This window comes from Tricharina praecox (assembly GCF_024521635.1).
Source record: "Tricharina praecox strain CBS 144465 chromosome Unknown BZA05scaffold_10, whole genome shotgun sequence".
In the NCBI taxonomy this organism is placed as follows: domain Eukaryota; kingdom Fungi; phylum Ascomycota; class Pezizomycetes; order Pezizales; family Pyronemataceae; genus Tricharina; species Tricharina praecox.
Window position 1 is genome coordinate 708,784 of NW_026250412.1, and position 19,384 is coordinate 728,167.

Below are 19,384 nucleotides of genomic sequence, written 5' to 3' on the forward strand. Positions count from 1 at the left end.
CCCTTCACCTTCGGGAAGGAAGGGGACTGAGTTTTGCGCGAAACAGTTTGGGTTTGTTTTCCAGGCCAGATCGAAACTCTGCTTGCTCGCCTTAAACGTTCCATTCTCGCTCGAGAACGAGAACGAGAATTGTTCAAGAACCAGAACCAGAACCAGTCAGCACCGAGGTGTAATTCTGATTTGTACCTAGGCCTACCACCACCACGATCACTCTCTCACACACACAACTACAATATAGCATAGCACCCCCGACTTCTCTCCCCCCACCACCACTCTCGCACGCACACACGAACGTAACGAACGCAACGAACGCACGCACGCAACGACCGTCGACGGAAAAAAAAAGTCGAGCGCACAGACATGCCGCCGCCGTCGAATCAACGCCGCCCGCGCACCCGCCGAGTCAGCTCCTCCGACCCGCACGATGAAATGCCAGACTCGTCGCCGTCCCGTCCGAGGACGAAACGTCGCAAGGTATGCCAAGTCTACATCCCCGCCTGTGTGTATGTGTGTGCGAGCTCGCCGGGCGCCGTGCGCACAGATGAAAAGAGAGTGGAGGAGAACTTTCGCGTGGAGGGCGTGGGGGCGACGATGACGCCGGCGCCAGATTATAGCTAACGTTGATTCCGCGAAACTGCAGGTCGTGCCACCCGTCAAGACCACCGAAACATGCACACCGCAAGACCGCGTCAATGCGGTGATCGTATCGCTCGCGATGCCGGACGGCGGCCAGCCACCCGTGGTGTCGACGCAGTTCGCCAACGAGACGAATTTCCAAGAGAATGCGCACGGCATCACCGCGTACGCTAAGGTCGCCGGCTGCAACTGGACCTACTACGTCAAAGACCTCGTCATCCGCATCGGACGGCCGCCCGACACGCGGCCGGGAACTGGCACCGCCGGCTCGCCGACCCCGCCCCCCCTCAAGCCGGAGGATACGGTGCACATCGATCTCGGCCCGAGTAAGCTCGTCTCGAGGAATCATGCAATTATTTCCTACGACGGCGATAATACCGATGGCGTGCATGACTGGCGCATCCATGTGATTGGCCGCAACGGCGTCAAGATCGATGATGATTCGTACAAGAAGGATAGTATCGTCGTGCTGCGCAGCGGGAGTGTCATTGAGATCGGCGGCGTGCAGATGATGTTTGTCCTGCCGAATAAGACCCCCGTCATCGCCACGTCCATCATGCGCCGTGCGCGCCTGCGCGAGTACATCATCGACGAAGAGGTCCCGCTCGAGTTTGGTCCGGTTAAGAAGGAATTTGGCCCAGATGCGACGATCAACGGCTTGACCACCCCTTCGGCGTTGGCAGATGGCGACGCGCCAGTAACGGCGGTTGCGACGACGGGCGGCAAGAGATCACGGTCGAATACGCAGATTGGAGGTATCGGTGGAAGTGCTACAGCACCCATCTACCAACGGGGTGTATTACTGGAAATGACCGAAGATATGGATTACTCGCAGGATGCCTTGAAGGAGATTAAGCCGCCGTATAGCTATGCCTTGATGATCGCGCAGGCTATCCTCTCCAGCGAGACCGAACAGTTAACATTGTCGTCGATATATCAGTTCATTATGGATAAATACTCCTTCTACAGGCATTCCAATATGGGCTGGCAGGTGTGTTTTTTCTCCACCGCACAGAAAAGTTGAGTGAGCTAAAGTGCGCAGAATTCGATCCGTCACAATCTGTCACTGAACAAGGCTTTCCGGAAAATTCCGCGTCGCACTGACGAGCCAGGGAAAGGCATGAAATGGGAGCTTCTGCCAGAGCACCGTGATGAATACATTAAGAAGCTGCGGAAACCCTCCAAAGGCGGACGGCAGGCTTCGTCGCAATCAGGGTCGCCGTCTTCTCCCAGGGGAGGAGCCCAGAAGACACTGCAACCGCAGCCCGTGAGACCGATGCGTTCGCTGGATGATCCCCCGACACAGGGCCACGAGGGGAGTAAATCGCCTCCGCGCTCCATCACCCCGCCACCTATGCCCGCGTACAGGGTGCAACCTCTGGAAGCATACACACCTGACCGCGGCTCGCGCCTCCCCGCTCTCCGCAATCCCGACAAGACGCTAGTCGACACGCCAGGGCCACCGATACGCCACAGCATCAGCGGACTGGGCGCGCTCTCGGGCCTGGGTGACTCCACCACCGGCGGCGGCGGCGACTCCATCCCCACCTCGCCGACCCGCCGCCCCCACGCCTGCAACGACGACGACACCGCCGGGCTCTCGGCGCTCACGCCCGCGCCGCAGCGGCACCACCCGCGCCTCGCCCCGCCCTCCACCGGCCGCGGCCAGCTCCCGTCCAGCTACCTCCCCACCTCCAGCCCCGCGCCGTTCTGGAAATACGTCCAGTTCGGCTCTACCCCCGCAAAGCCCGACGGCTACACGCCGCTCAAGGACCTGCACTCGTCCAGCCCCCCGCCCGCCATGTCGAAGCCCGATGACCCCGCAAAGAGAAATACCATCCGCGAGCTAGGCAGCCCGCTCAAGGATCGCAGCGGAGGATTCCATCTAGGCGGCCCGAGACATCTGCCGCCCCACCTGGTGCTGCCGGATCCTAAGGAAGAGGAGGACGATGATGGCCTTGGCGACTTTCCCGGCGTGGATTTGGCTAGGTTCGTTCCCCGCCCTACAATTCGGGAAACGTGAACGAAGGCTAATATGACTCACTACAGAGGTTTCGAGAAAATCGGAAAATACCACGTCAATGGCCGGTTTGCGGAGAACGACGGGTGGGTGTGATGTTCATGTTGATTTTGATGGAGCTGCTTTGTGCGTTTGTGCGAATTGTGGTTTGTATATGGCTGAGCCACCATGTAGGTACTCTAGAGACGAGCTCGTGTGCTTGGTGATTGGTGATTTGGTTTCTGAGCATCAAAAAAAGGAAATGGAGTTTGCTTGTTTTTTCTTCTTTCTTTTCGTTTTTTTTTCTTTTCCTTTTATTTTTTCTTTTGCTTTTGGAACAAAAAAGGGAGTCATGGTTTGGTTTGGTTGGATTTGATGGGATCGGATTGGATGGTTGGAAAAGGTGTTTTTACGGTTGTCTTTTTTGATTTGGTTGCTTTGTGTTGCTTTGTCTGGGTAGGTGCGGCCTTTTTGAATCTACTTACCTACGATGCTGAGTGTGTTCAGCGTGTTGGGGGTATGATATAACGTGCTTGCTTGTGGGTATTGTGGGCGAGGACTGAGGAGGGGAGGGTAGTCACTAGCGAAATAGATTTGGCGGGGTGTGTTGATCCTCAAGTGTTTATCGCTCGGCCTTCAACCTAGTGAACAGATTCTTGAGTGTTTATCTTATCACTCGGCTTCCAATCTAGAAAGCAAGCAGATCCTTAACTCCTGGCCATCACCACTCTACAGTCTATTCACAGTCTATAGATTAGTAGTTCCCCTCCACTCCCTCCCAAGTCCCAAGTCCCATCACCGCTTACGCTTACGCGGCCATATAATGTTTCGTTTTCTACCACCCCGCCGCATTAGCCCTCCCCCCCCACCATCGCAACCCAGGAAAACTTACATTCTTCAAAACCCCCGCCTGCCCAACCGCACGGGTAAAAATCTCGCGGTACTGCTCGATACACTCCTGAACAACCGCCTGCTTAGTCATGGTGCCCTCACAGATCTTTTTCATCTTCTCCTCCATCTCCTTGCGCAGGAACGGCTTCGACAGCGAGTTCTCGAAGCCGATCTCGTCGTACCCCTCGATCAGCGCGATACCTAGGCTGCTCGGGACGAACTCCTCCGTGCCTCCGCCGCCGCTGCTGCTGCCTGTGGCGGCTGCGCCGCCACGGCCACGCCCGCGCCCCCGCCCGCGACCGCGCCCAGCTGGCGCGTCGTCGGCTAGTGGGGCTGCACCGGCTGCGCCGGCGCGCCCTTTGGGACGCGTAAAGACGTATTCGCGGTCTTTTATCTTGGTGATGTGGTCAGCCATAGTGGCGTCTGTGCCGATGCCGTTGACGTCCATGAGGCCGATGAGTTCGGGCTCGGTGAGGAAGCCTGGTGCGGTGGTCTTGCCCTCTGTGATGTTCGCCTCCGTGGGGATGAACGTCTCGCCGATGGTGAAGGCCGGGAGCTGCTGTGAGGACTCCCATCGGTCGTACGGGTACACGTCGAGGTAGTTGCGCGCGAGGACTTGGAGTCCGCTCGCGTAGAGGGATTCAGAGCCCCACTGCAGGGAAACTTTGCTGCTTTGGCCGATCGCGTCCAGACTGCAGCACGCCAGGAAGCGTCGTGTGATGAATTCGTATACCCGCCGCTCCGTGGCTGAGAGCGTCGTCGGCGCTACGAACGCTACGGGGTGGATTGGAGGGTGCGCTTGATCGTTATGCGGGCCGGTGCGCGGTTGCGAGAAGCCGCCGTTCACGAGTCTTCATGCTGTGTTAGATAACGTAGGTAGCGAAAGTGGGGGCGAGGGCATACTGGGTTGCGAATTGGCCCCATTCGTTGCTGGCGGTTTGCTTTTGTACCAGCGCTTGTAGGTCCATGCCGCGGTCGAACTGGTCGGTCTCTGTACGGGGATAGCTGATGAAGCCTTGAGTGTACAGTTTTTCTGCGACCTGGATGGAACCATGTTAGACACGGAAGGGAGGTCATGGGATGAGAGGAAACTGACCTCCATCACTACTTTGGATGTCAAGCCTAGGAATCTACTCCCCAGCTTTTGCAGCTCAACTGTGGTCAATGGTAATGGTTTCCTAGTCGTCCATCATCAGCTTTCGTAACTTGAATTGAGAGAGTGGCATACCTACCATTTCTTCGTCGGCTTCGTGTTGACATCCGTGACCTTCGCCGTCTTTGCCTGCAGGCACCTTTCAAACAGAATGACAGTCATCATGCGATCATAGAGGACATTGCGATCCCAATTGAAGTTGACATTAACCTCATCCTTCCTATGATTAACTTTGATGGACCAAAACGGCTCGGGGACAAAATTCTTAACCCTCCTAAACCGATCCACCACAAACCCAAGGGTCGGGAACTGACAGCTGCCATAGCTAATGATCCTATCCTCGAGGCCAGGAATGCTCTGCAGCTGCAGTGTCTGCCATCTTGTAAACGCCGCGCCAATCCTTAGATCCAGCTCCGTTCTTGCGGCCACAGCCGCCGCCTGGTTCTCGTCGAGGTTTATTGGCCGCTGCGCAGCAGCAAGAATGTGGCTGCGCTCGATGTTGCTGAACTTCGCCCGCTTCACCTGCAAGCGAGGGTTCACCCCCAGCGCGATGTCCCGCACCTCCGCACCTATGTACTCCCCCTCCCGGTCGCAGTCGGTCCAGATGAACAGCGCCAGCGCCCCCCGCGCGTACGTTCGGATGTTTTCGGCGACGTCGTTGCGTTCCTGTCATGTGCGCCGTCAGTATCTCTACAGAAGGTGGAGAGGGGGACCAACTTTGATCAACTGCTCAGTCGGCGCATCAAACAGCTCTCCGGGGTGACAGGAGTGCCACTTCCTATAGTCGCTAGTAAAGTCCCACTCGACGGTATGTCCTAGCACAGAGGTCATGACGACATTGCAGTGGCCCCACGGCGCGGGGAACGTGTATGTGAACTCGTAGTTCTTGACATACTTGTTCTGGGTGGGTCTCTAGGGAATTCAGTATATGAACAACGAGGGTTGGGGGCGTCGTAACGGACAGCTGTGAATTGGCCGCCGCTGAGGTGCCCCGCCACGGCTTTGGCGATCGAGGGCTTTTCGGCTACACAGAGGATCTTTCCGGGCATGCTGGAGGAACGGAATGCTTTGGTGGTGGGAGAGCGAGGTGCTTTGGTGGGAGCACGAGCTGCTTTGGTGGGAGCACGAGCTGCTTTGGTGGGAGAGCGCACTGCTTTGGTGGGAGAGCGCACTGCTTTGGTGGGAGAGCGGGCTGCTTTGGTTTTGATATCTCTTCGGAGGATAGTCAATATCAGCGGACGATGGGCTGCGGGCTGGCGGAGCGCGATTCGAACGCCGTAGAGGTGCATTTCATAAACTCTATGACAGTCTGGTTCACAAGTGGGGAGACGTGAAATGTTAAAACGCGCCCTCACGTGATCACCGCGTTAAGTGACCAATGGGAATCTAGGGTATATTGCTGCCGAATAGCATTCGGCCTTTCTTCCAGCAGTAGTTACTCCTACAGACATCCGTGAGAGAGAAGTGCTCATTGCCCAGGCAATCCGAACTCCATCCTCACTCGAAAGGAAAAAAAGAAGAGGAAAACAAACAATAGACAAAAAATCATAGCCGTCGCTCCGTAACACCCAGCAAAAAGCAGATTATCAAGGAAACCAATTGACGTAGAAATACAGCTCAGCCCCCAGGTAAGGATGAGAAAGACGAAGCAATAGGAGATGAAGAAAGGAAAAAGAGAAATCAGAAAGAAAAAACCCTGACATGTGAAGTACCTGGACATGTGCGTTCAATTAAATGCGCAAGTCTAATTCCTACGTCTCTTCTTGTTCGCCCTTCGGCCCTGCATGTTGTCTTTGCAGAGGGGACAGAACCACTTGATGTTTCTAAAATCAGTTCCTGGGCTGACCCCGACACAAGCAAGGTGGAACCACTCCTTGGGACACTGCTTGCCTGTCAGCTCTGCTTTCCGCGGTACACAATTGAACAGGAGGTACTTACATTGCCATTATCGCAAGCTATCATGGTTCCGTCGCTGACCTTGTCGCACACGCAGTATGGGTTGAGATCTTCGCCCTTGTCATCGGCGTCGGCAGTATCTCTACCACTCTCTGTCTCTCCGCCATGCTTCTTTCTTCGTACACCAGTGCCGGGACGTTTCTCGGCGGGCTTCTTTCCACCGGTCACTCTACCAGAACTTACGGGAGTACCAGAGTTGGAACGTTTGTGGGAGCTAGACACTACAAGTGGGGGCGGAGATGTGGCGGAAACAACTGAGCTGCGTTTTGGGCGTTGGGGAGGAGGGACTGAGGTGCCGGGCGGTCTAGATGGCGGCCTTGTTGAGTGCCTCTTGCTGGTACGGTTTGGAGGTTTGGACGGTGCCTCACCATTGATGCTGCTGTTAACATTACTGGTAGAAGTAGCAGTGATAGCATCTGATGGTTCGTCGATATCGGGGACGTCTGAGAGTTCGTCGTCGGATTCTAACGATTTCTGTCGCTTGGCAGCCTCTGCAGCCTCGGCAGCAGCTTTCGCGGCTTCGGCTTCGGCTTCGGCTTCGGCTTTCTCCTTCGCCGCCTTTTCCTTAGCAACTCTCTCTTTTTCAAGCTTCTCCTGACGCTCCTTGTCGGCCTTTTCTTTGGCGGCAGCAGCAGCAGCAGCTTTAGCTTTAGCTTTTGCCTTGGCTTCCGCCTCCGCTTTAGCTTTAGCTTCGGCCTCTGCCTCAGCCTCCGCTTCGGCCTCAGCCTCAGCTGCAGCCTTCTCCTCCGCCTCTCGCTCCAACCTCTCCTTGGCTAGTTTAGCGGCTTCCTCTTCTTCCTTCTTCTTCCGACGCTTTGCTTGCTGTTCTTTGCGCTGGCGCTCCTGTTCTTCCTCTTGGAGCTTCTTCTCAACTTCGACGGGATCCAAGCCTGAGCGTTCGGCTTCACGTGCGCGCTCCTTCTTTTCCTCTTCTCGCTTGCGTTTCTTGGCCCTATTAAGACGCATTCCCTTATTTTCGCGAGCACCGTCACCATCGTCAGGAAGGATTTTCTGTGGGTCGCCGATGCCACCATCCTCCGGACCGATGAAGACCTCCGGCTTTCCCTCCCACTGGTCCTTGAAGTTGTCCTTGTTGTTGGGACCTCTGTCCAAAGCTTCGAGCTCACGGACAATCATCGTTACCGAGGGAGTCCATCCGGCGTTCTTCTTCATCCGCTTCCTCAGCCGAGCCAGCTCCTCGTTAGTGAGTTGGTTCCATGGTAACTGAGCGTTCGGGATGACGGTGCCGTCTGGATTTCGAGCTGGCGCACCTCCGGAAAGCAAGGGATCGGCGTTCGGGAGCTTTGGCGCCCGTTTGATGGCGAATCCTTTCTTTTTCTTGCTCGTTCTAGCCGCGTTATGGAGAGCCGGAGTTTCAGGTAGATCCTCCCATCCGCCTTCGTCGTCCTCAATGTCTGTCTCGTCATCCCCCCCCAGTTCGGCTGCTGGAGTCACGGGCTTCTTTAGTGGTCGCCGCGACGGGGGAGGACGGCTGTGTGGGGTTGCTCCCAGCCGGGGTCGTCCGCGGCCGCGAGGAGTGGACTGTGGTGTTCGTTGTGGCGAGGAGGAATCAATCTTTTGATTGACACGCAGGTTTATTCGCGGCGGGTACGGGTGCTCGGGTTTCTGTTTCGGTGGCCTCTTCTCTTCCGGCGTTGGATCTCTGGACGGAATAGTGATCGTACCAAGCTTGCCGTGGATCGCTACGATACGCGAGTGGTGAAGTTCGACCTGTCGCCGTCAGCCGTGCCCAAACCAATTGCATGTCCCCGAGAGCCTCCTACGTGTTCCAGCAATCGTTGGGCCTCCACCGTAGCCTCCCGCGCCGCACGCATGAAGTCGTTCCAGCGCTGCGTGATCAGGTAGCGAATCTCCATCTCCTTGTCGCTAGCCGACGCCGATTCCATCGCGCGCAAACCGTTGACGCCATTCGACAACTGACCGCCCGCGGCCGGCCGAATCGCAGATCGCCTACGCGCAGCCGAGAGGTGGGCGAACTCCCTGAGGTACCCATCCAGCTCTGTGCGTGCTGCTTCGCGGCGCCGGTGAAGGTCGCGGATGCGCCAGAGACAGCGGCTGATGTCGCTCGGGAGGTACTCGGTGTCTGCACGCGCCTCCGTCGTTCCAGTCAGCTCAACCAACCAACCAACCCAACAGCCATGACGCGGTGGCGGGGGTGCGTCACGTACAATCGATAAACTCCCTGACAACAGCATCCGTGTCAGGGTCCTCGGACGCAGGTTTTGTGTCGGACTCTGACATTACGAGAATTCGCCTCGACTTTACGACAGGTGGTAGCGGAGGCGACGGGTGCTTCGGAAGAAGCAGCTTCTCGTGTTCTATTTGGAGGGTCGTGGTGGGTGGTGGGTGGGTGGGTGGGTTGGGTTGTGGGAGGGGGTGGTGGCCTTCGGGGTTGGAGGTGTTGGGGAGATTGATTCGCGGTCGGGGGGCCGGCTAGTAGGACTGACTAGCTGGCGATGGGGCTCTGCTGCGGCGGCGGCGGCAGCAGGGATTCGCAGGGCACTTGTGCAGCACCCACCCACACGCTGAGAAGGACAGGAAAATACCGGAATATTGCGGGGGAGGGGGCAAGCACCTGAGGAGAGGAGGCGGGAGCTGGCGGTATTTTGTGGTGACTGCGAGGATGAGGATTGCGAAAGAAGACTGAGACAAAGCGAAGTCTGTCCTCTCATATACCCCAAAAGTCTACTCACTCTCGCACTCTATTCAGCTCGCTCTATGTACGACTGAATTGCTAGATGCAATTCACGCTGCTGGTCAGCGAGACGCACATACACACGAGCCTTCCTTCGCCCATTCGTCAGATCGGTTCTCGCCGACTTTCCTTGGCGATCTGTTCCCAAGGAAAGAAAGCCACTTGCAGCATAAGCATCGGCACTCCCGCGCTCTGCAGCGATCACGACACCCGCCATGACCTCGAGGCGAGTACGAGAAGAGCGTGGACGCTGCAACGTGACGACGCTCCCGCCATTACCTGTTGGAATGCGCTTACCCTGGGAGGCGGGGGTAAGCAAGTGAGTACTTTTATCCAAGTATTTACTCTACGCGAACCAGGACGCGGAAGAGTAATTGACATTTATTGGCCCGACAAAGGACGATTGCACAGAAGCATGGGAATTAACCACTGCATTTGTCGAATTTGATCCCCATTCAGCCGAAAACTCCATTACCGCCACTATGATAGCGAAACGCCCAATAAACAGAAAGCAAACCCCCACGGCCCACCTCGTGCAAACAATCGATCGAACTCTGTCCTTTGGCCGCTCACGATCCTACCGATTGTGCCCGAACCAGGCGGGGAATCACTCTCGAAAACAGGCTCGACAGCTCCCCTCGCCGCCCCCGGAATGCCAACGCGGAAGCTAGCCGACCAGTGGTGGACGCGGATCCTCGAGAAACTGCTGGTTGAGATGCCTGCCGGCGATAGTTACCCCGTCCATCACGTCTGATGCACACGATCGTGTGGTTATACTCTGCTGAACGATCACCAGCCGCTGAGACTGCGAAATATCTGAGTTGAATGACGCAGAGTAGCTGTCGGGAAGCGCATGAATGCCCGCCCAAGAAAAACACCCTTCCGAAAGAACAGAGTCGACGGATCCTCAAGGGGATGAAGATTGTGCCGAGTTTGCCTCGGGAAGGAGCATTCGAACACGAGCCTCCAAGAGAAGCCGACGTCGGGCACACCGCCAATAAGGACGAGGTACCCAAGTGGCAAGTACCCGTAGCGCGGGCATCCGCATTGTAGATGTGCACGACGCACGTTGCGTCCGGCGGAACGATGGGCAGCATGCATCGGAAGTAAGGCCTTCCCTATGTAGATAATTCTCTTTGCTGCCTGTCAGTACTTAACCATCTCCGTCGCTGCAACTGATGATCGGTCGCGGGTGTTCGGGACTCATAGTTTTTGTGACCCACATGCACGGCTTTTCGTCAGGGCTTACCCGTAGGTCACTTGGTTGAAGACACCTGGAGTACCGTGTGTTCCACGGAGGTGGGTGGCGGCAGTTCTGCACGAGCGGGAGCAACCGAGTTGGTCAGTCCATGGGATCGCGGCACTAGAATCATCTCTCTAGAGTGCGTAGAAGAAAACAATTTCTTCATCTTCTTCGCTTCCCTTGTTCTTCTTTGTTCGCATCCCCGGTGCGAAACAATTCGCTCCTGTACGACACGGTCCGTATTGCATCAGCGGCTGGTTGGATTCCGGTGTCACTCGTCTATCGGTATCTATGAACCGCATCAGAACACTCTTGCGGTTGCGTGGTGTGCCCCGCAATTGCGCTCGGAAACCCAACAGCCTCGAACATTCCTTTGTTGCACCTTACTCCTCCACCTCTACCCCCACCACGACCACGACAACGACGACTGCGACAGCGACGACAACAACTGCTACCGCAACCACCTCAAAATTCGCCAGCCGGCATACCGTCCCTTCTTCTTATTCTCCGCCGACCGTTGACACCGCTACACCCGGAGTGCTCGTCCGCCGCGTCGCCAACTCGCAGCGGAAAAGAAAGAAGAAGAAGCCGGAAGAGGAGATCCTCGTCGAAACCATGTTTGTCCTGGTCAGCACCATCCGCGGGTGGGGCAACACCGACCTCTTCAGCCGGGCAATCCAGCACGTCCTACGTCCGTACTTTGAAGGCGATGAGTTCTACAACCGCAAATGGGATCTGTAGCTGGCCCTGAACCCCATGTTTAATTCCGTGCCGTCATTAACCTATGCTCCCACCAGGTATCACTACGAGACTTCGGTTCGAGACTTCTTCCTGCTGCCTATCGACCAGGCGCAGGAGTTCCTGAAGGACCTATCCGAGCAGACGGGCATCACTAAGGGCCTCCTCGACCCTCCCAACAAGCTCGCCTTCTTCATTTCCCCGGAAGCCGCGCAGGAGGAGCCAAAGTTGATCGGTAGCGTCTCCTCGAAGGAGGAGTTCAACAAGCTCGTCGCTGCGCACAGCTGGTCGGACGAGGTGATTGCCGACCGAAAGAAGAAGGAGAAGGTGAAGAAGGCCCGCAAGAAGAAGGAGAAACAGAGTCTCGCGATGATGGGCTACAACTCGAGTGTGCGCACTGCACGCCAGCACCTGGGACTTGGGATGAAGGCGTGTGCAATGAAGGAAGCCGCCGGCGAGGGAGTCTCTGAAGACCGTCCCAGACCCGTCCTGGTGGCAATCGACGTCGAGGCGTGGGAACAGGACCACAACCAGATCACCGAGATCGGAATAGCGACGCTAGACACGGCATTGATTCCGTCGGCCGCCGAGTTGCCAGCTCTTTCGCTGGCGGATATGGACATGGCCAACATCGACTACGACAACCCCGCGCCCAAGACCCGTGCCTCCGTCATCAACGAGCTGATCAAGTGCCGCCACCTGCGGATCCACGAGAACCGCTCGCTGAGGAACGGAATATACGTTAGCGATGCGGCCGACAAGTTCGACTTCGGCGAGTCAGAGTGGGTAAGCCTCGGCGACGTCCCCGCGATCCTGGGCGAGTCTCTACGCTTCTTCGACGAGAACGGCAATAAGAGGAACGTCATCATCGTCGGCCACGACGTAAAACAGGACCTGGCATACCTCCGCATCACCGGATATGACGTGTGGAACATCAAGGACCTGGAGGTGATGGATACCACCGCCATGTACAAGGCCGTCAACGACGTGCACGAGTCCCGCGGTCTCGGAAGAGTACTGACGGACATGGGCGTGATCTTCTGGAACCTCCACAACGCTGGTAAGCCTCGCCCGCTCCTCACCCGCTCTCACCCCCGCGACGCACACTGACACAACCCAGGAAACGACGCAGCCTACACCCTGCAAGCCTTCGTCTGCCTCGCGGACCGGGGCCTGCCACCGTACAGCCACCAACCGGCCTCGCCCGTCGCCGTCCCAGCCGAGGACGAGATCCCGCCCGCCACGCTGCCGGAGCCGAAGGAAGGCGAGTACCCAGACTACGAAGACCTTGTTGAGTCCGGCTGCATCAGCTACATCGACCCGGCCAAGAACCAGCTGGGCCCACGGCCGAAGTCGGGCAAGAAGGGAGGAAGGGCCAGGGCGAATCGAGACGGCTTCGAGCCTCCGCAGGAGCCGAAGAGAACGGTTACCGCTCAGCAGATCGCGGAGGTCGAGGATGGCTGGGGCACTAGTAAACCCGTCGAGGACGATGTGTGGTAGGGAACGACAGAAACGCTCAGGGGCTGGGTGGCGTGGCGTTTCGTGGGCTTTTTCTTGACTTGTTGGCTTTTTTTTTCTTCTTCTAATTTGTGACGGCACGATTTGTACCGGTGACGGTGACGATGGTAGGTTGGTTGATGATGGGAATACTTGCAGACCCTCCCCTCAGCATACTTCTACATATGTTCATCCAATTGTTAGGCTTGGGGCTTTGCTGGTACGGCAATACCTGCGAAATAGATGTTGATGACATGTGTAGTTACCTACAATAAACGATGGATCCGTTTCCTGACAGAATGAATACCTAGCATAAACTACTATATATCCGGTGAAGAGACGCTGCCCACCCAGAGACGTCGGATATCCGCAGCCAACTACATCACCATACCAACGGCGCAGCGGTCACGAGAAGTCTGGGCCATGAGACCACGCGCTTGTAACAGTTGCTTGGAACAGTTGGTTGGAACAATTGCTTGGAAAAGTTTCTTGGAAAAGTTTCTTGGAAAAGTTACTGGGAGCTGACCAGCGCTCGCCTGTTTACGATCGCCGCCGCCCCACATGACAAACACCAGCAGTCAGCAGCCAACAGTCGGCGCGCCGGGTGGGTGGGTGGTTTATTCACGGACCGAACCAACCGTGTACCGGTATGAAGAGCGGGCTTGGGAAATGGGAGATGGAAGTCGCCCGGCGCCGTCCCTCCGACCAGCGCTGGACTCGAAGCGTCGGCCGCGGCTGCGGCTGTGGCTGTGGCAGACTCATCATCCGCAGTCGTAACCCGGCGGCGGGTTCTGTGCTTTCGGAATGGGGTGGGGTGGGAGTGGATTCGCGTTCGGAGCTCGATTCAAGGGCTGGGAATGGGAGTCACATCTGAAGACTGAAGCTTGCCAGGACTACACGGCGATTAATGTTGTATGTAGCTTGGCTGGTAGAGGTAGCTTGGCTGGTAGAGTTAGCTTGGTTGGTAGAGGTAGAGGTGATTTCCGTCCTCGAGCTCTCCAGCCACTGTCGAGCACAGAGCTGGGGCAGATTGAGCGACCTCCCGTGCCTTCCTCAAGTCACCCAGCAACCCAGGGTTTGGAAGAATACAGGAAAAGGCTTGGAAGAACTGTAGGCTTGGATGGATGGTTAGGTACAGTCTTCGTACTGTACATAGCTCGTCGTTTTTACTTGCCGTTGTATCCGAAAGAGACGCCGATCAGGGACCATGGTTGTCCCCGCAGCCGTATGTAGTTGGGCTCCTCTGTTCCAAATTTCGCGACTAAGCATTCGCGGTCGAAGCCGGACTGCGCGCAATCTTTCGACGGCTCGCTCTTCCGCCGCAGCCTGCCACGGCCTTAGTCTCACACATACCTAACTTGTCCCTCGCGCCACTCCTCGGCCCCATTGTCCCGCAGTCAAGTAACAGGTTTCACGGGATTTCACTCGGTCATCAATTCGCACTCCTGACTGATGACTAGTGCGAGCTCCCAGTGATCATAAGCACCACAAGTTGCAGTGGCCATTGAGAGAACGGCAGTGGTATGCACAAGTACTATAGAGCACCGCCATCCGGCAGAACTAGGACGGCGGCGGCGGGGGTGGCAGCGGGTGAGTGATCTCGCATGATTCCCCTAATACGGCGGTTCTGAACCGTCAATTCTCGGGAATGTGTTGCTGTGTTGCTTAAACAGAGGTTTAGTCACCCAGTTTGATGTCGAGCGGATAGGGGAGACAATGGTAGGTGAGACAGGTGGATCGAGGGCCATTGAACATGTAATGCGATGCACCAGAGTCTGTTTGTTTATTCATTGATTGCATGCGACCTATGTAGATCATGGGAATATCTCCCTGTTCACCCCCGTTTCCACGCCACTGTCCAACCCAACTTTCATCGAGCGGCCCGATGTGGCTTTCCCTGCCCTCCGCCCTGGCCTTTCCCGAAAGTAAATCTCCATCGTTCGCCCCGCACCCACGCGCCCCGTACACTCGCCGCCCGTACTCGCGCCCGCGCTCTCAAGTCTTCCCATCTCCGCTGCACGTCTCTAGTCCGCTATTCTACATCGCCTGGCTCCTCAAATTCCGCACCCTCCTCCTCCTTATCCTCCTCCTCCTCCTCCTGGAGTCGCCTCAGCTCCGCTCTCTCTTCCCGCTCCCTCAGCTCCCACTCCGACACCTCACTTACTGCATCTTCCTCATCAGTATCTGGGATCCTCCTGCCCACAACAGTGGAGGAAAGGAAGTCGAGGATGGCTTGGCTGCACCGCTCGTCTGCAAAGAGGTCCCGGATTTTGAAGCGGTCTTTGCCCCTCCTTGTCTGCTTCCTGACTTCTGCCCATAGTGTCTTTTACTGATGTTTCCAATTGAATCCATCCAGATAGGCAGCCACATACGACCGACCAACCGATCATGCTGAGTCCAAAAGAGCTGCAGGGCCCGCCACTGTCCCAAGCAGGGCCACCGACTCGCTGGCTAGTCAATCCAAATTTCTCATTTGGCTGGGGGGAAAATCCGACCGGTTCGCAGCAACGAGTGCTTGTTCGTCGTTCGCGAGAAATGCTCGTCCGGAGCGGCGACGGTCGAAAGTCTGTTGTACCCGCCTCCAGATCGGGCACATTTTCTTGATGCGGCCAGTTTCGGCACAATAAAAACAAATGTTGTTGTCACTAGAGTTGTGTGGACGTTTGCCGGCCGATGGTCGAATGGTTGTTCATATTGCAAGTGGTACACCACCGGTTGTTTGACTCCGCTTGACCATCTTTTCCTCCGCTTCCACCTCTTCCATTTCCTCCGCTTCCACCTCTTCCGTTTCCTCTTCCGTTTCCTCTTCTTCCATAGGCGAACCGTGCTACACCCAGTGATTCACTGTCTTGATCTGCCTTCCTAGCCAGTCTGTTCTGCTCTGCATCTCGGAGGGCTTGAGATATAGATGCAACAGTAGCCATGCCTGCCGGCAACCCCAACATCATGTCGAGCGTGGGTTGATACTGCTCAGGAGTTGTGACGTAGATATGGTACAGGAACTTTTCGTCCGATATAGCACCTTCGGTTCCGGTCAGCTGAGCTCGCAAGCCATTCAGGCGGGCGAGATATGCCAAGATGCTCTCACGGGGTTTTGGACGGGCGATGTCGAAAGCCTTGCCGATTGTTCCACGCCGGCCAAACGAGGCCGCACCGCCGAGTATCTTCGCAAGCGTATCCCACATTTCTTTCGGATCCGTGATACCCGATAAGTGGATGCCAACCTCGTGGGTACAGGAGAGTAGGATTACTGCCGCAGCAAGACCTTGCCGCTTTTTGAAGCTTTCACGTTTCGCGACGTTCGCGGCGGAGTTGCCGATAGGCATGGCTTTTTCGGTTTCTTCGCCCGTAACGATCTCAAATGCGAGCTTCGCCGAGAGGATTGCCGCAATGCACGGTTTCCAGACGTCGTAGTTGTCCGAGGAAAGATTCTCGAGGGAGCCGTACTTGCAGTGGTACATTTCGGCGGTCAACATGGTGGATTACGGTATGCGGGTGGCGATAGGCAGCTCGTTGTGTTGGAAGATAGTGATTTGATAGCGCTGGGCCGTGCTCGTAACCTGTTGGATAGCAATGAACGAGTATTGTATTGAGAGAGTCTGAAAGCCTCGAGAGAAGATATAAAAGAGGGGTGGTAGGTGGCCAGTGATTCCGCCGTCATGACCGAGTAAGCGACCAAGTAACGAACTAGGGAGAGAGATCTTCAATTTATTTCGCATGCAGCCTATCTAGACTATGGCGAACCGTCGCACTCCTTTCCTGCCCGCTGTGGCCGGCCGGAGTGGAGACCCCGCTACCGGCCAGCACGATATGGAGCCGTAAGGAACGAACGACTCGATATTGCAACACCAACGCCTCGAAACGACCGAGTGATGCCGAGGTCGGTGTGCCCAACTACTATTAGCACATACATAGGGCTTGAAGGCTAGAATCCCGGATGTGCTTTGGTCTATATACCACATACTATGATAGCCCCTCGACCGTTTACAGCCCGTTCCCGGCTGTGGCAATCGACCGGAAAATCGGTACTACTGCTTTCTGACGCACACGCACAATATGTAACGAGATTGAAACCTCATGATATTCTTAGATAGATAGCGATTTAGAGTAGGTAGATGCAAATAAGCAGATTCTATTTGGTTGTTTATGTACAGCTTTGTGGTGGGGCCCGTGTTGGCCACTATGCTTTGCAAGAGTGACGGCGTCACAAAGAGCCTCAGAGTGTTGTAAAACTCGCCATCCGACTCGAGCTAGGTAATCGAACTGTGAGATATCTGTTTCTGACTCCGCTCCTGGAGGAGGCGACTGACTCGGAGGGAGCCATAGGCAAATGTGTGTTCGAACTTCGTGGACGGCGCGGGCGAGTGACTTTCGATTTTTTCGATTTTTTTCTCGCCGATCTTTTGCCCTCTTCGTGGGGTCAGGCTCTGTGTAGGAACTTTCGCCGTCTGAAAGGAAGGAGGGAGCATCGTGAGAGATGGGTTTGTGTGGATGGTGGCGGTGTGGGTTTCTGTCAGGCATGATCGAGAGGTTTGAAAGTGCTTGACAGTGCTTGATGATTGCCTCAACCGAGTCTCCTAGGTATGAGTTTAAACCGCTGCGTACATAATTTATCATACACTTCGTCAGCTAATGCTATCAGACTTCAGGTGGAGCTAACATGAAAGACGGTATTTTTTTGATGCGGCAAAGTGGTCATAGTCGTCGAAAAAGCCCGGAAACTCAATATCTACGACAAGCCGATTGGAACTTTAGAAGCGGGACAACAAGCGCAGCCGAGAGGGCGAGTGACCTAAACTGGTCGAACGTGTGCCCGCTTTAGCTGTGTGAAAGAACCACCGGGATCGCTCCAGGCTCCAGCTTCTTCCGCCGGAACTGAAGCCAGTCGGGACATGCGTCAGGGCTCTTTTACTCTACTCTATGTATGTACTCGATGGGTCAACGGTACCTTCTAGTTATGTAGTTAATGCACGCAGTGCGTGGTGATGATGGCGGTGGTGATGGTGGTGGCTGGATGGCTGGATGGCTGATGTGTATCCCCCCACCAACACCACTAGTGAAATGCTAAATCCTTAGCAGCTTCACAAAAAAAACTCGCCCCGAACAGCTCTTTCTATTTCTCTTTCTATTTCTCTCTCTCTCTCTCTCTCTCTCTCTCTCTCTCTCTCTCTCTCTCTCTCTCTCTCTCTCCCCCCCCCCCCCCCAAAAAAAAAAAAAAAAAAAAGGGGGTCACTCACTGGAGCTCTATCCACAAGAGGTCGGGAGGAATTGAGTTTTCGAGGTCGGCCCCCTTCCCCGTTGCCCATTGCCCCCTCGCCCCCTCGCCCATCCCCCACGCATGGATCCTCCTCCCCCGGAAGTCCGCACCGAATTCGATTCGGGGCGGGGGGGACGAGAAAGTTCTCGAACACGGTGGCCGGTGGGGTCTCGGCCGCGGCTAGTTAGAGTAGCTAGAGTAGGTAGCTAGAGCTCGCTCGCTACCTACTCTAGGCACTCCAGAGGGGATCGGTCCGTTGGATGCGCACGGGTAAATTGCTAGGCCGCAGTGTGGAGATTGAGATTGGAGATTGGGGATGGAGATTGGGGATGGAGATCGGGGATGGAGATTGGGGATGGAGATTGGGGGTGGAGATTGGAGATGGAGATCTGAACGTTGAAGTTTGATGTTGGTTGATCGATATAATATCTGCTATTTACTCTATGAAGGTATGTTTGTTGTGGTTGTGGTTGTGGTTGTGGGGTATACTCACAGTTACTATGGTAGCGTTGCCCGCTCCATCCACAGTCCGAATCCCGAATTCCCTCACCGGAAAAACCTGACTCTGTCCACTCTCCAGTCTCCACCTCCTCCGTTCCACCGCGCGACATCCCCCGACCCGTGTGCGTGTGTATGGAGCACGACCTAGGCATGTAGAGCACCTAGAATACTCTATGCGCATGTCGTGACCGTCACCCATGAACTTAGCACAGTTCAACGTTACGAGGAGCGCATACTCTACATACCTGTTGGTTTTCTCTGCGTCGAGATACGAGACTCGAGTATTTACGGCATGTTTTTATTACAATCCACGGTCGTCGGTATTACGAATTTACGCCGTGCGGTCGTGCAATCTTGGGAGGGGGGGCTATTTATAGGTGGCCACCGTTTCTGTGGCGCACTGGCGCAGACTCCGCGTGGACTGGAGTCTGGAGGGGAGTCCACGGACGCCAAAACTAGAGTGTGTAGAGTAACTACGATGATCCAACGGACATCGCTCCCCTCCAGGTGACGGTGGCACGGACTGGGCAAGGACGGTGGTGGCGGTGGCGCGAACAGAGGACAAAGAAGAATTGGAAGCTTCAGACAACGACTTGGAATAGGTACATAGTGGAATTCAACCATCGCGATTCGCGACAGAGGGGATTTTGATGGGGTTGTGCACTTGGAAGTTGGGAGTCGAGGCCCTTTCCGAGTTTCCGACAAGCCGAGAAGCCGGCACCCCAACCCAAGCCCAAGCCCGTTCCGTCAAATACAAGCTTTTTTGCCAAGAGATCCGCATTTCCCGCGAAGGACTT

The 19,384-nt window shown here is 55.8% G+C and overlaps 4 protein-coding genes across 4 annotated transcripts; 2 read left to right on the forward strand and 2 right to left on the reverse strand.

Annotated features, from left to right (window-relative positions):
- Positions 1 to 360: 360 nt before the first annotated feature.
- BZA05DRAFT_418273 (fork head domain-containing protein) lies at positions 361 to 2,752 on the forward strand (the record flags this gene model as incomplete). The annotated part of the gene is made up of 4 exons (XM_051485506.1): positions 361 to 474; positions 641 to 1,627; positions 1,679 to 2,625; positions 2,686 to 2,752. The coding sequence occupies 4 exons, from the start codon at positions 361 to 363 to the stop codon at positions 2,750 to 2,752; spliced, it is 2,115 nt and encodes a 704-aa protein (XP_051340083.1).
- A 691-nt stretch (positions 2,753 to 3,443) lies between these two features.
- On the reverse strand, positions 3,444 to 5,728 carry BZA05DRAFT_444498 (DNA topoisomerase; the record flags this gene model as incomplete). The annotated part of the gene is made up of 7 exons (XM_051486917.1): positions 3,444 to 3,470; positions 3,528 to 4,377; positions 4,430 to 4,566; positions 4,623 to 4,704; positions 4,759 to 5,345; positions 5,397 to 5,591; positions 5,642 to 5,728. The coding sequence occupies 7 exons, from the start codon at positions 5,726 to 5,728 to the stop codon at positions 3,444 to 3,446; spliced, it is 1,965 nt and encodes a 654-aa protein (XP_051340084.1).
- A 300-nt stretch (positions 5,729 to 6,028) lies between these two features.
- Positions 6,029 to 9,009, reverse strand: BZA05DRAFT_396254 (uncharacterized protein). Its single transcript, XM_051483513.1, has 4 exons — positions 8,825 to 9,009; positions 8,420 to 8,739; positions 6,618 to 8,366; positions 6,029 to 6,561 (listed from the first exon to the last, which is right to left on the reverse strand). The coding sequence occupies exons 1-4, from the start codon at positions 8,895 to 8,897 to the stop codon at positions 6,424 to 6,426; spliced, it is 2,280 nt and encodes a 759-aa protein (XP_051340085.1). The 5' UTR covers positions 8,898 to 9,009; the 3' UTR covers positions 6,029 to 6,423.
- Positions 9,010 to 11,209: 2,200 nt separating this feature from the next.
- Positions 11,210 to 12,832, forward strand: BZA05DRAFT_418276 (uncharacterized protein; the record flags this gene model as incomplete). Its single annotated transcript, XM_051485507.1, has 3 exons — positions 11,210 to 11,331; positions 11,392 to 12,392; positions 12,453 to 12,832. 3 exons carry the CDS (start codon positions 11,210 to 11,212, stop codon positions 12,830 to 12,832), a joined length of 1,503 nt encoding a protein of 500 aa, XP_051340086.1.
- Between the last annotated feature and the right edge of the window lie 6,552 nt (positions 12,833 to 19,384).

Excerpts from the sequence above, each read along its gene's own strand:
- BZA05DRAFT_396254 (XM_051483513.1), bottom strand. The coding sequence starts at position 8,897 with ATGTCAGAGTCCGACACAAAACCTGCGTCCGAGGACCCTGACACGGAT. Across the intron at positions 8,740-8,824 it reads TGTCAGGGAGTTTATCGATT|ACACCGAGTACCTCCCGAGC; the intron begins GTACGTGACGCA and ends AGGCGCGTGCAG. Across the intron at positions 8,367-8,419 it reads CCCAACGATTGCTGGAACAC|GTCGAACTTCACCACTCGCG; the intron begins GTAGGAGGCTCT and ends TGACGGCGACAG.